Source organism: Carassius carassius, chromosome 32, assembly GCF_963082965.1.
Source record: "Carassius carassius chromosome 32, fCarCar2.1, whole genome shotgun sequence".
In the NCBI taxonomy this organism is placed as follows: domain Eukaryota; kingdom Metazoa; phylum Chordata; class Actinopteri; order Cypriniformes; family Cyprinidae; genus Carassius; species Carassius carassius.
The window spans coordinates 1,974,992-1,989,649 of NC_081786.1; the positions used below are offsets into that span (position 1 = coordinate 1,974,992).

Genomic DNA, 14,658 nt, shown 5'->3' on the forward strand with positions numbered 1-14,658 from the left:
CCTGCAATTGCAGTCTTTTGCGGATTCATTTAGCGGCTCCAGAACGGATGAATCAAATTTTTTTGAGAATTTTTTTCTTATTCAGAACCGGTTTTGTTCTTTGAGAAGAACCGGAACCGTGAGCAATTTCTAAGTTTCGGTTCTGAAAACGGTTCTGGTGCAACACGTGACCAAGCGCTGAGTATTCTGCGTTTCCTGTAGAAAAGAATGTCACGAACCGAATAACAGACACGCCTCCTTGCCTCTTTAATTACTGAGCACATTGATTCCAATAACACGCATTCCACAAACTCGTTGCGCTGTCGCGTCTTTAATTGCCAAACACATTGTTTCCCACGACTGTATGTGCACTCGCGCCTTTGATAACTGTGCACATCGTTTTGTCTGACTGTACATCTAACAGCAGCGCGCTGCACCTGCCACCACTAAATGACATTATATTTGTCCCATATTGTCATTAATATACATACTGGCTTCAACTTGGACCTCTAAATAAATAGACTGCCATTGTTATGCAAGTATGAGGGTTAGATTATTTAGTGTACAGGTCATTTCAAGAGTGATAAACAAAGCGATAGAAAATATTTATTTTAATGCATTTTAAATGTTTAAAAATGTGGAAACCACTCATTGCATCACACAATCTCCTGACTGCATTATTATTTGTAAAATAGGGACTTAATGGAGAGTGTGTATACATGTTTAAGTTTAACCGTTTATATTTCATTAATTAAGGGAAATTAACAAGTGTCTCAGCCCTCAAGGGACTATTTGGCCAACAAGCTTATTCCTGCTTGAAAAGCAAAGCGTTATTGATAGTGTAAAAAACATCAACTTTGAAACACATGCTGATTGATGGACTAGCATTACTCAACATTACTTACTAGCTTCCAGCAACACTACATTCAGTGAAGGTAAAATAGTAAAAAAAACATAATAATAGTTCATTTAAATGGAACCAGAAACTGAACCGGAAAATTTCTAAAAATACCCTACCCTACTTATGAAGATCTGTACACTGTAATATATGTTGCATTTTGACATTGCCAACCTTTAAATTAAGTTGACAGTAAGTAATAAACCGTATAGAGCATTGAGTAGTTGAGTATTGTGCATTTTTCCTTAACACGATTCCCCTAAGTCTGACACTTTTGTTCTGACCAGCAGAGGAAAAAAGCATTACAATAAATCGCACTACAATGGTGATTAAATCTAACGATTGGTTATCTCATATCACATCAAACTGTGCAAATTACTATTATTGTTATACTTTGTTCTCAAATCGTCAATGTTATCATCAGCATTGCGTAACTTTGTGTATATAATGTGTATATATTTCTCTTTCTGTACAGTCTAATCTCTAGTTGTGTCAGACCATTTGAATTTCATATGAAGAAATAATTTTTACCCAAAAATGCAAATTATTCTTCCTTAGAACTTGTTCTGTTTAAAATACAAATCTTGTGTAATTCTACGTAGGCTAACTGTAATCAAAGCACTGGAATATAAACTAATTTCAGTCACTTGTGTTTCATAAACACACACTTTTTTGGATTACAATCTGCCATCAAAATAAGTTAAATTATTGCTGTGAGAAAAGGCTAAATGATCCGTCACTTGCAGATATTGTCTACTAGCCAGGACTTTTTCTTTATGTTTACAGACTAGGACTGTGACGATAAATCTATGCAGAATCGATTCGTGGATGGATTTTGAGATCTACCGCGATTCTCTCCAGAATTGATTCTGAGTTTAGATTTTAACAGCAGATGCCGCTCTACTCTAGTTTTTATCCACACACTCAAATGCTCATACAGAAGAGCACTTGTGTATTCGGCGGAGTCTGTAACTTCACCTCGGCTCAGAATACTTTTATGACCCAGGATTAATGTAAACAGCCCACTGCGAACACCCTTGTAATTTTCTTCAACCTTTTCGAATTTTATGAATGATTATTTTAGGTTCAAGTGTGTATAAGGATTCAGAAACAAGCAGAATACGGCTGTTTCTAAAGCATGCAGCGCCATCTGCTGTTCAAAACTAAGCTCAGAATCGACTTTAGCGAGAATCGCGATGCGATTTCGGAAAATCTCAATGTGGGATCATTTCTTAATTCGCAATGCATCAATTTATTTTCCCAGACCTATTGCAGATGTGATATAATGTTGAAGTGGCATGCTCGAATTCCCTGCAAATTCCTACCAATACAACTCAAACTAGAAAACATTAGTATAAGCTTACCATTGTGAATCGGGCTAAGGTAAGGAGATAGTTATGTGCTTGCTCAAAAATTTATTTCGTATCATTTTAAACCCAAAAAAGTTACATTATATACATGGAAAACATGTTGTCAAGTTTGGTATGCGTTACACAGCCGCAAGACACAAAATTCTCCAACACAACAGAAACTGCATGATTCATTAAAGTACAAAGTTTTAAAGACATGGAGAGATGTCCTAGGTCTCAGTGCTACAGGTCACTTTCCTGAGGCCAGCGATGAAGAGAGGAACACACTCGGTTGCAAACCTTCTAGGACGTTCTACGAGCTTTCATATAAATTCAGTCGAAGTTCAACGTTCAGTCCTTTCTTCTCTCACCTCTCATGGAGAAGCGAGAGTTGCTGTGTTTGCTTCTCATGCTCCATCAGCAGGAGTTTCCGGAACGTCTCACACTGTTGAATCACATGCTGCTCTCTCACAGTCTGCTCTTCAGCCGAGTGCCATTTGATCATTTCTGCCCATTCAAGCGCGTGATTGGCCACCATCTCCTTCACCTGCATACAGCGACAAAAGACAGTGCGTCTGTTTCAATACTTAGAACCTCTGGGAGTAAAACAAGTAGCTTGAAGTGAATGAAGAACTCAGTACCTTTGATTTGTGATTGCTTGTTAAAGTCTTGATCTGCTTTTCGATGTCTGTGCTCATTTCAAAGCTGTAATTGTCACTGAGGGTGAACAGATAATGAGAGTTTGTACTATTTTACACCCAAAAGAAACAGTTTATGCTTCATTTATAATATTTTTTGGTAGTCACAAGGCTCATAGCATGTGGATCTACATTGATTCACATGTAATACGTTTAGTTGACCTAGTCAATGATGTAATTCTATATGTATATTTTAAAGAACATTCTTCGATTTTAGTACAATTAATGTCATTTACAGCTTTTCATTCATTAAGAGACTGCCTGAATCATTTAAAGTGAACCTGAAATCAAATAAAAACCTTCATTTTCTTTTTAAAACACATCAGCATTGTGAATTATTACAAATAGAAATAATGTCAGTAATCTTTTATTAACATACCAAGTTTCCTTATGTGTTTATTTAGCTTTACTTAGGAATATGCAAAATTGCATAAAAATAATGTAACTGTAATCTGTAATTGAAATATAATAACTCCTGATGTATAAAATCAAATGTATTTATTTTATTATTTTATCACATAAAAATAATGTAAGCATAAAGGGTATTTATTTATTGAATTTGAATTGTTTCACTCGGGTATGTCAAATTACATACAAATAATCTCACTGTAAGATTTTATTAATATATAACTCCTAATGTATAACATGACATTTATTAACAATTTATTTAATCCAGTTTCACTCATGAATATTAAATTCAGTTTTTTTAAATGGTTAAATTAAATTATATTAATCAAAAAGCATGAATAACTGATTAAGAGCACATGCAATTTTCATTTTTCAATAGTATTTTTGCAGCTTAATATTCACAGACACTAGACCAATATTGCGTTTTTGTTTCAAGTATACTGACCTTCTTTCGATTTATTGGTCCAAAATTTTGAAATTCTGTGCCAATACTCATTATACAGTCAATAAAATCTTTATGACTTAATTCCACGATTCCGTCTCCGTTTTCGGCATCACAGATATCATATTAGAGTTGGGAATCATTTGGGTTTTATCGATTCCAATTCTTATCGATTACTAGTTTCGACTGCAATATGAAAAAAAAAAAAAAAAATCTAATAAATTTTTGCTTGTGCTTCAGATGTGTGCTTAATAGTTTAAAATCACATTAGGGATTCACGATATTGGATTTTTGCCAATATCCGATATGCCGATATTTTTCAACTCATTTTTGCCGATACCGATATATTTTCTTTTGTTTGGAAAAAAGACCAAGTGTCTCCTGCATGTGTAGAAATTTTAAGCAAATAATTTGTACATTTTGTTTAGTTTTTAACAAGAACTTATTTGTTAGAATTAAATAATGACAGTACATCGAAGCTTTGAAAATAACTATACATACATACAGTACTATAAATAAATACCTGTAAACTATATATCTATTGCATATATATCACATATATTTCTTCAGAACGATGTAATAACTAACATTTTATTTTAAGATTTACCATTTGTAGATGGTCTAGAGCAAAAGATTGCTAATATTGATAATAAGCATCCTTAAATCACATTAAATGCAAAAACAGGAATCATAAAGCGTAATCGAAATGGACGTGTCTTAACAAATACTCAGTTTTTGGAAATTTGGAAGCAGTTAAAAAATGGAACCGATTCGATGATACTCAAGCCTGTTTCATAGGGGGCTAAAAAAGCTCATGGAGAAGGTTTCTGACATCTACTGTACATGACTACAAACAGCACGAAGAGAAAAGGGCATGTGAGTGTAATGAAAACCTCATATCATATTCACCTGACTTTCCTGATGCTTTTCTCGAGCTGCTTCTCCAGCGCTTGTTTCTCTTTATCATGTTGAGCAACAGTCCTGTCCACTTGAGTGCAGTGGGAGCTCTGCAGTGCGACATGGGCCTGAAATAAGAAGCAGGATTGTTTTCTCCTTTGTCTTTGTATCCGTGCCGTCAGTTTTCCTGCTCTACAGGCTTCAGTGTCTGCGACACACACACAGTGTTCATAATCAATTCGATGAAGTCAAGCTTACAAAAGCCTTCAGTCACCTTCGCCTGCTTTTTCTTCAAAGCACATATGTCCTTCTGCTGCTTCTTGACAAGCTTCAAGTAAGTCTGCGGAGAGGTTAGAAAAACATTTCATATTTCATATGCAAATAAGAAGTTTTTTTCTTGGTTAATTTGTTACCTTTGTCTGCTTTAGGTCATCGATGGTCAGCTGAGGTGCGAGCACTGATGTATCTACAGGTTTAGAAAGCAAAATAGGATACTTAATATGTGAATAAATCAAGCTGGCTGATTCAGACATGTGCTCTGTGTTTAGCACACTCTTAGAAAGAGACGGATGCATAATATAGGATTATTATGTTATATTCGCCTTTGGGAATTTCAGGGATTGTGAAAGATGTCTTTTTCGCCGTAGGACACGCTTTTTTATGTCAGTGTCAAAGTCTTTAGTCTGTCTGAGCTTTTATCCTGTTCCCACTGGTGTCATCTCACAATCTGACAAGCAACAGTAGTGAAAGACAGAAAACATAATCATCACAGTCTACACCCTGAACTAATCCCTACAAATATCCATTGACTAAATTATCCCAAGAAATTATTTTGATCAAGCAATTCAATATATGTGTGTGTAACCACTGTTGTTGTAATTTCAGCCACATCTGAAATAGTTCATACCATTGATATTAGGAAGCAAATCATTACATATTATCCTATATACTTTTTTGAGTAGCCAAAAAAATCTTCCTCGGAAGAGACAAAAACAGCAGAGATCTCAGTATGAACTCAAAGATTTTGCATCAATGACCTGAGCAATTCTACATTCATTTTAGGACTCTTTTTAGGATTTTATACGTTTACTGACTCCTTTGTGTATTTTAATTCCTCATTTACGGTCTGGGTTTCTGCTCATGCTGATCTCGATCTCATATATTTACCCTCTTTGCAGCAGATGAGTGGGCTCTGTCCCGGCGCTGCTCTCAGTCTCTCGGAGTCTTTCTGCTGCAGCATCGCCTTCCGCTTCCTGCTCCCCATCCAGCCGTCATTCGGCACATCGGCAATATCTGACTGAAAACCACACCATCACAGCACAGAGAGAGAATACTGTACAAGACTGGGCTCTGCACTGAAGATACCTCATATTATTTGAATTCTTTTTTTCTAAATATTTGTGCTGGTAATTAAATAGCACAATAAATTAGATCTTCATTAGTTTTTATTGTGCAAGGTTCAGCACTGTAAATTATTCCAAATACAAATGATGTCGTTAAACCTCCAAATGCATAAAATAATCTATCTGTTTATCCTCTGTCATCCATTCATCCATCCATCCATCATCTACCTATTTATTCAACCAACATTACATCCAACTGTCATCCGCCCGTCTGTCCATTCATCCAATAATTCATCTATCCCATCAATCCATCTTTCTATCAATCTATCCATCTTTCCATCCATCCATCTTTTCAATCATCCATCCATCATCTATATAAATATCTATCTAACCAACTTAACCAACCTTTTATCTATTCATCCATCCATCGATCAACCTATCGATCTTTGCATCCATCATTCATCCATCCAACCAACCAACCATCCATCGATCAACCTATCGATCTTTGCATCCATCATCCATCAATTCATCCAACCAACCAACCAGCCAACCAGCCAACCAACCAACCATCCATCCATCCATCCATCCATCCATCCATCAACCTATCTATCTATCTATCGATCTATCTATCTATCAACCTATCGATCTTTTCATCCATCATCCATCAATTCATCCAACCAAACAACCAACCAACCAGCCAACCAAACAACCAACCAACCAACCAACCAACCAACCATCCATCCATCCATCCATCCATCCATCCATCCATCCATCCATCAACCTATCTATCTATCTATCTATCTATCTATCTATCTATCTATCTATCTATCTATCTATCTATCTATCTATCTATCTATCTATCAACCTATCGATCTTTGCATCCATCATCCATCCAACCAACCAACCAACCAACCAACCATCCATCCATCGATCAACCTATCGATCTTTGCATCCATCATCCATCAATTCATCCAACCAACCAACCATCCATCCATCCATCCATCCATCCATCGATCAACCTATCGATCTTTGCATCCATCATCCATCAATTCATCCAACCAACCAACCAACCAACCATCCAACCAACCTTCGATCAACCTATCGATCTTTGCATCCATCATCCATCAATTCATCCAACCAACCAACCATCCATCCATCCATCCATCCATCCATCCATCCATCGATCAACCTATCGATCTTTGCATCCATCATCCATCAATTCATCCAACCAACCAACCATCCATCCATCCATCGATCAACCTATCGATCTTTGCATCCATCATCCATCCATCCAACCAACCAACCATCCGACCAACCATCCATCCATCCAACCAACCAACCAACCAACCATCCATCCATCCATCCATCCATCCATCCATCCATCCATCCATCCATCCATCCATATTTTCTATTATCTATATTTTTAGTTATCCATCCATTATCTATATATCTACGTATCCATCCATCCAACTATCTATACATCCATCAATTTTTTTCAGTCATCCATCATCTGTCTATCCATCTAACCAACCAACCAACCATCTTTCCATCCAACCATCTTTTCCAGTAATCCATCCATTTTCTATATATCTATCTATCTATCTATCTATCTATCTATCCATCCATCCATTTTTTTCAGTCATCCATCATATATATATATCATATATATCCATCATATATAACATATATATCTATCTATAAATCTATCCATCCATCTGTCCGTTCATCCATCCCTCCATCTATTAATCTGTCCATCAATCTATCCATCCATCCATTTGACTGCACTATTTGAAGAAGGTAAACTTTTGTCTGAATATGTGTCCATGTAATACTAAGCAGCCAAAACATGTGTGTGGAATAAATGCACAAGACAGAGAAACCTGAGCTGTAGTGAACAGCCTGAAAAGATCAAAACTTAGAAGCTACAGGACCGTCTTCGTACTGCTGCAACACTATTCCAACAAATTGCTTCAATGCTGAAAGTTTAATGAAAGAAGTCGATCCACACGGTTCAACGAGTGCATGAAGAACTGATTAAAGTAAATGGAGAGCTCTCAAGGTTGTGTGCATTAATGATACAGATGCTCACCATCTCAATGCCCATGGCTCTCATTTGGTCTGTTCTTTTCTCACAGACCGATACGAACTTCTTGGGATCAGACAGGGCATCTGCAATCGCTGGAACAAGAAGACCTCATAACGTGAAAACACTGAGACTTAAGACGAAACTCAGTGGTGCTTGTTTTTACACAAAGGCCTTCTGATGTTTATGTGTCTCACCTCCGAAGCCGTCGGGTACGTATGTCTTGAGGATGATTCTGCAGAAGACAGTGGCCAGAGACAGAGGCTTGTTGTACTCGTTTCGTAGGGAGATGTGCCTGTAACCCGACTGCAGTCCGTCCAGCGGGAGAATGCGCTGTCCGATCAGCTTATTGTTGTCGTCGTACACAGCCACTCGCAGCACAGCCAGGTCTGGGAGGATCACCTGCGGGATCGAGGCGCTGCCGTGTTATTTATTCTGCTTGTGTTTTGGATTTGGAGGAAGAAGTTTCAAAAGGCAAAAACAAGAGAAAGAAACCTTCACTGAAAAAAAAAGTGCACAAACAATTTTCACTGTGTAGGAAATTCAGAATACTCAGCAAGTAACAAAGAATTAAATGTGAAATGTTGAAGATTTTATATTTTTAGTTTTTGTTTTATTTCCAACTTAAATAATAAACTAAAAAAACTGAATTATTAGTGACGTTTCCACCCAAAAAGGATTTTATATATATATATATATATATATATATATATATATATATATATATATATATATATTCTTAGACTTACTTGTTGATTTATAAACATCAACTGAAATTTTAGATTGAGAAATAACACACATTTTTCTATAAAATGTATTATAAATAATAATAATAATAATAATAATAACATTATTATTTTATAGTTTTTATGCATAAATATGCGGTTTTTCAAAGCTTGTACCTCAACATTTGCGTGCATTTTTTTTTTCAATTTAGGTTTGCTCTATTCATTATAAACCCACAATTAATTAGAAGATATGTTAATCCAAATGTACATAAATTAATAAATCGTCTGATTCAGAAACAAGAATCTGCTTCAAGAATCAGATATTTTCATTTATGGTAAATGGTAAATGGACTGCATTTATATAGCGCTTTCAACAGACCACCTGGCCATCCAAAGCGCTTTACAATTTGCCTCACATTCACCCATTCACACACCGACTGCGGTGTCAGCCATTCAAGGCGCCATCCAGCTCGTCGGGAGCAGCTGGGGTTAGGTGTCTTGCTCAAGGACACCTCGACACTTGGTCAGGTGGAGCCGGGGATCGAACCACCAACCTTCCGGTTTGCAGACAACCTACATGAACCACTGAGCCACTGCCGCCCCATATTTATTTATTAACTTGTTTATTTATTAATTTAAACAGCAGCCACAATCTTGGTTTAATAAATGAACAATAAAATGTCTCTTTTTATATATATTTTTTTTTTCCTAACTTGCACCTCAACATTTTTGTGTGCATTTTTTTTTTTTTCATTTACGTTTGCTTTATTCATTATTGTATAATTATTTCTATATTGATTTATTATTATTTTATTTGTATGGAACACAAGAGACTTTTTAAATGAAATTTTAGTCATGTTCGGATTTTAAAAATGCATTTGGAATCAGATTTTAAAAATATGATATATTTATGTATATGATACAAGAAACAAACAAACAAAAACATAACACAAAATATACACAATCTGTTTCTCACACAAAACTATGTTATGACTATTTTTATTTTATGCAAGACATTCTCCTATAATTGAAAATGTCATTTTTAAGATGGTTTGAGTCTCTCCAAGATGCTCAGACTTGTACTGTACTCTACTGTACTTCAGTGCAAAACCATTGAGGTTTTATTGTAAGGCTAATTAGATGCTCAGCAGCTTTCATAAAGCAGATCTCTATAGTAACTACTCCATTTAGCTCATGTAGATATAATTAAAGTGCACTATACAATTTCATGTCTTTTACTTTCTAGGTAATGATGTGATAAGTCTAGATAAGTCATTATGTCACAGTTATTCTGAGCTACAATGGGAAAAGAGAACATGCATAACGTGACCGAGTCGATACAAAGACATCACCTTCCTGAAGACGAACGCTTCTCCGCTGTAGACGGGATTCAGGCCATTGTTCATCACCATCCTCGTGCGAAACTCTTTCCGGATGGTGTCCGTGGGCAGGCCGTACATGTCCACCTCTACGTACGTGCCGATCTTCTTATCCGACAGAAACTGGCCTGAAATCACCTGAGACACAAACACTTTCAGAGCATCTCCTAAAACAGCAGAGAGACACATTTTACATAATGAACATGCTTTATTGTCTTATAGTACTAACAAACCTCTCAGAGATTCGTTTAAATGTCTGGCATTAAAGCAGATGTGTTATTATTCAGGTAACATGTTATAAAGTTTAACTTACTAAGACAGAAATGGGTCTTTTTCACTTACAGTAGTTTAAAGAAAGATACCCAACACAATTTAACCAATGAATGTAATTTTCCACAATCTTTCCAATTGTTTCTGACTATTGGATAGTTGTTTGATTCAAAAATCAATCAATAAATACATTAAAACTAATCATTTAAATTAATACATGTATATACTGTAGATTCAAATAAACACATGTAAACAAGTCATTTTAAATGCATTCAAATATATTTACAGAAGCAGATATAAAAGATTAAAATAATACTCTTGAATAGAAAAAATTGTAATAATTTAGATATTTATTTTATTTATTTATTTTGTTTATTTGGCAGGGACAGCGCACAATTTAGACAATTTCAACAGAGTTAATAAATCTTAAATAGATATAAATACATTTATATATATTTACATGATTGGAATATCTATCTATCTTTTTCAGTCATCCATCATGTATACAGGTGCTGGTCATATAATTAGAATATTATCAAAAAGTTGATTTATTTCACTAATTCCACTCAAAAAGTGAAACTTGTATATTATATTAATTTATTACACACAGACTGATATATTTCAAATGTTCATTTCTTTTAATTTTGATGTTTATAACTGACAACTAAGGAAAATCCCAAATTCAGTATCTCAGGGAATTAGAATATTGTGAAAAGGTTCAATATTGAAGACACCTGGTGCCACACTCTAATCAGCTAATTAACTCAAAACACCTGCAACTTTATGGAGATGAAGATCTCATTCCAACAGGACTTGGCACCTGCACACAGTGCCAAAGCTACCAGTACCTGGTTTAAGGACCATGGTCCTTAATTGGCTTAATTGGCCAGCAAACTCACCTGACCTTAACCCTTAGCCATCCTTAACTATCAGAGTAAAGCCTGGTTCACACGGGACGATTTTAAAATTGTCGGCCGATTTTCCAAACCTGAGAGACCCCACACACTGCGATAAAAAATCTTGGGTCTAACAGTGTTGGTCGTACAGTGTGTGGTGTGCAGCCACACGGCAAAATCAACACATCACACACGAACCAATTTGACTCCCGAGCATTCCCAGGTCAGACGGGAAATCTCGCAAAATCCCTCGAGATCAAACGTGACTTCAGAGTAAACAATCATGGCGGACGAAGAGGATGCAGTGGCCATAGTTTGTGCTTTGTTTGTAACTGAAAAAAAAAACATAAGAAAAACAAGAAAAGGCGATGGTCAAAGAAGTGGAGACAAAGTCCTCCATCTCCGACATCCACCGGACTTTCTGCTGCGTCATGCCGCCGGCTGTTTTGATTTTGTTTCCCGGTACTTCCTCGCCGCCTCGTCACCTCGCTTTCTGATTGGCTACACGCCACAGTCCACAGGCTGCGTGATCGTTTGTCCTCGGGGGACAACACACACGAGAAGAAATCGGGCCAAATAAATCCAACATGTTGGATATCCCCGATTTGAGATCGGAGCGGTCCCGACGTCCTTCCGAGCAGAGGAGAGCAGTCTTAACACACCACACACGGCAGGAATATCTGATCAGTTTATTTTGCGATAATCGGAGCATCCTAAAATTGTCGGAAGGTGTCAATCGGGGCTAAAATTTGCCTAATTATCCTGCCGTGTGAACCAGGCTTAACCTGGGCTCTCATAACACCTGAGCAGTGCCACAGACTGATCGACTCCATGCCACGCCGCATTGCTGCAGTCATTCAGACAAAAGGAGCCCCAACTAAGTATTGAGTGCTGTACATGCTCATACTTTTCATGCTCATACTTTTTAGTTGACCAAGATTTCTAAAAATCCTTTCTTTGTATTGGTCTTAAGTGATAATCTAATTTTCTGAGATACTGAATTTGGGATTTTCCTTAGTTGTCAGTTATAATCATCAAAATTAAAAGAAATAAACATTTAAAATATATCACTCTGTGTGTAATGAATTAAGATAATATACAAGTTTCACTTTTTGAATGCAATTAGTGAAATAAATCAACTTTTTGATGATATTCTAATTATATGACCAGCATCTGTCTATCTGTCCAACCATCTATCACATTAAGAAATACTTTTAAATAGATAAAAAATAATAATAATAATTGTAACTAGTTTTGCATGAATATATTAAATATATATTTGAATAAATTCTAAAAATAAAAAAAATAGTTTTACATAAACAGATATAAAGATATAAGAATAACTTCAATAGATTTGTATGAATAGAATTGAATAAATACTTTTTAAGTAGATTTAAATAAATACATTTAAAAATAATTTTAAGACATAATACAAATAAATTATTTAAAGAGAAGGACATACAGAAATGCATTCAAATAGATATAAATAAATAAACAAAACAAAACAAACATGCAGACAGATTCACTAATGAATCATTAAAATTTTGACAATTAAAAAAAAAAAAACTGTGCTTTTGTGAGCCTGTAAAGCAGTATTTTCAGATGTGTACAGATTGTCCACGGCTGCTGGGACTGTGTGAAAGGCTGTGGGTTTGGATGTGAATGAACACACACCTGGACGCTGCAGGTGGCTGCGATCACTCCGTCCACAGGCGTCTCTGAGAACGGGTCGAACATTCGATCGGGCCGCCGCATGAAATCAGGCTTCAGCAGAAACCTGTGAGAGTCCAGAGCGGTTACCAGCACTCACCTTAAAGCAATGATCCATTTAATAAAGTCTCTCCTGTCCCATATTCAGTTCACACCGCTAAACGTAATGCTAATGGATATAGCGCCGCTTCGGTGTGATTAATGTGTTGATTAATATGTTTGGAGTTTTCACAGTGTCTCACAGCATGGATCACACATCAGCACTCGATGAAAGCAAATTAACACTGACAGCTGCTGCCTCCGCTTTAAAGAAGAAACCAATTCAGTACAGCAAATAAATAAATCAAATAAAAAAAACAGCAGCATCAGTAATCTACATTAAATACATAAATACATTTACGTCATTTAAATTTTGTTATTTATATTTACATTTCTTAAAAAAATATTTAAATGTATTTTTGATTAAAATGGTTACTTTTTTTTTAAATTAATTAATTCAATATGCAGTTATTTTGAACTGTTTTATTTATTTTAAACAAATGTATTTATTTACTCCTATTTGAATGTTTTTTTTATATATATTTACATATCAGTGTTTATTTAAAACTAATGTATTTGCATACATAATTTATTTTAATCTAATATAATTATTATTATTTTCCATATTAATATTTTAAAAGCATTTTTTCTCCAGTAAATCACAAATCAGTTTAATTTGGAGTTATTTTAAACTATTGTATTTATTTTAAACAGATGTATTTATTTACTCTTATTTTAATGTATTTATATTTTTATTTATATTTACATATAAGTATTTATTTAAAAAATAATGTATTTGCATACATAATTTGTTTTAATCTAATTGAATTGTTTTTTTATTTCATATTAATATTAAAAAAAAAAACATTTTCTCCAGTAAATCACAATTACAAAAAAAGGTAATGGAAAAAGTCATGGACATTCCTTGTTTAAAACGTTTAGGATTTTTCTACTTTCTGCTTGACCATAACAAATTTTGCATCTTGCAAATTAAATGAGTAACACGTTTTTCTGCAGGTTAAACATGGACGCTGAGTCAGATGTTGATGTTATGTTGTTTTTGCAGTTTAGTTCTAATGAAGAAGTAGTTTTGACAGCAAGCAAAAAGCATAATTTTCAGGCAAAATTCTAAGTTAGTTAGTTGATTTATAGCATAATTAGATGATTTAGACTTACCCGCGTGAGCCGTTATATTCAAACTTCCCTTGATTGAGCTGCATCGCCAAATCTACAGAAAACAACAGACTTAGTACAGACTAAATACACAAGACTAACTATAGTATGAAGACACTTTGTATATATGACGGTTAGGGTTCAGTATTAAATGTCCGAAATTGTATTTGCGAATACATAAAATACTACAATATAATAAAATAAATCTAATAAATAAAAATTAAACAAACTCTATAAAATAAACATAAAATAAAATGAAATAAATCCACTTATAAAAAATAAATAAATAAATTCTGAAATTATTATACTGCATGCTTTTTTTTAATATTGGAACAAAATAATTCATAGGAAATTGACATTTTTAAT

The 14,658-nt window shown here is 34.9% G+C and overlaps 1 protein-coding gene across 5 annotated transcripts in view; it reads right to left on the reverse strand.

Moving 5' to 3' along the window:
* The window catches only part of LOC132112367 (1-phosphatidylinositol 4,5-bisphosphate phosphodiesterase beta-4), a 54,902-nt gene that overhangs the window by 16,030 nt on the left and 24,214 nt on the right, over window positions 1-14,658 (reverse strand). For all 5 annotated transcript variants that reach the window (XR_009424931.1, XR_009424932.1, XM_059519818.1 and 2 more), the window contains exons 21-31: window positions 14,296-14,347; window positions 13,045-13,147; window positions 10,178-10,342; window positions 8,295-8,499; window positions 8,104-8,192; window positions 5,839-5,968; window positions 5,085-5,137; window positions 4,946-5,011; window positions 4,684-4,799; window positions 2,868-2,943; window positions 2,598-2,773 (exon numbers count right to left, since the gene is read on the reverse strand). Coding sequence is in view for 3 of the 5 variants with exons in the window: in XM_059519818.1 (XP_059375801.1) it covers window positions 2,598-2,773; window positions 2,868-2,943; window positions 4,684-4,799; window positions 4,946-5,011; window positions 5,085-5,137; window positions 5,839-5,968; window positions 8,104-8,192; window positions 8,295-8,499; window positions 10,178-10,342; window positions 13,045-13,147; window positions 14,296-14,347 (1,231 nt within the window). In the remaining 2 variants the exon portion in view is untranslated. The remainder of the gene's footprint in view (window positions 1-2,597; window positions 2,774-2,867; window positions 2,944-4,683; window positions 4,800-4,945; window positions 5,012-5,084; window positions 5,138-5,838; window positions 5,969-8,103; window positions 8,193-8,294; window positions 8,500-10,177; window positions 10,343-13,044; window positions 13,148-14,295; window positions 14,348-14,658) is intronic.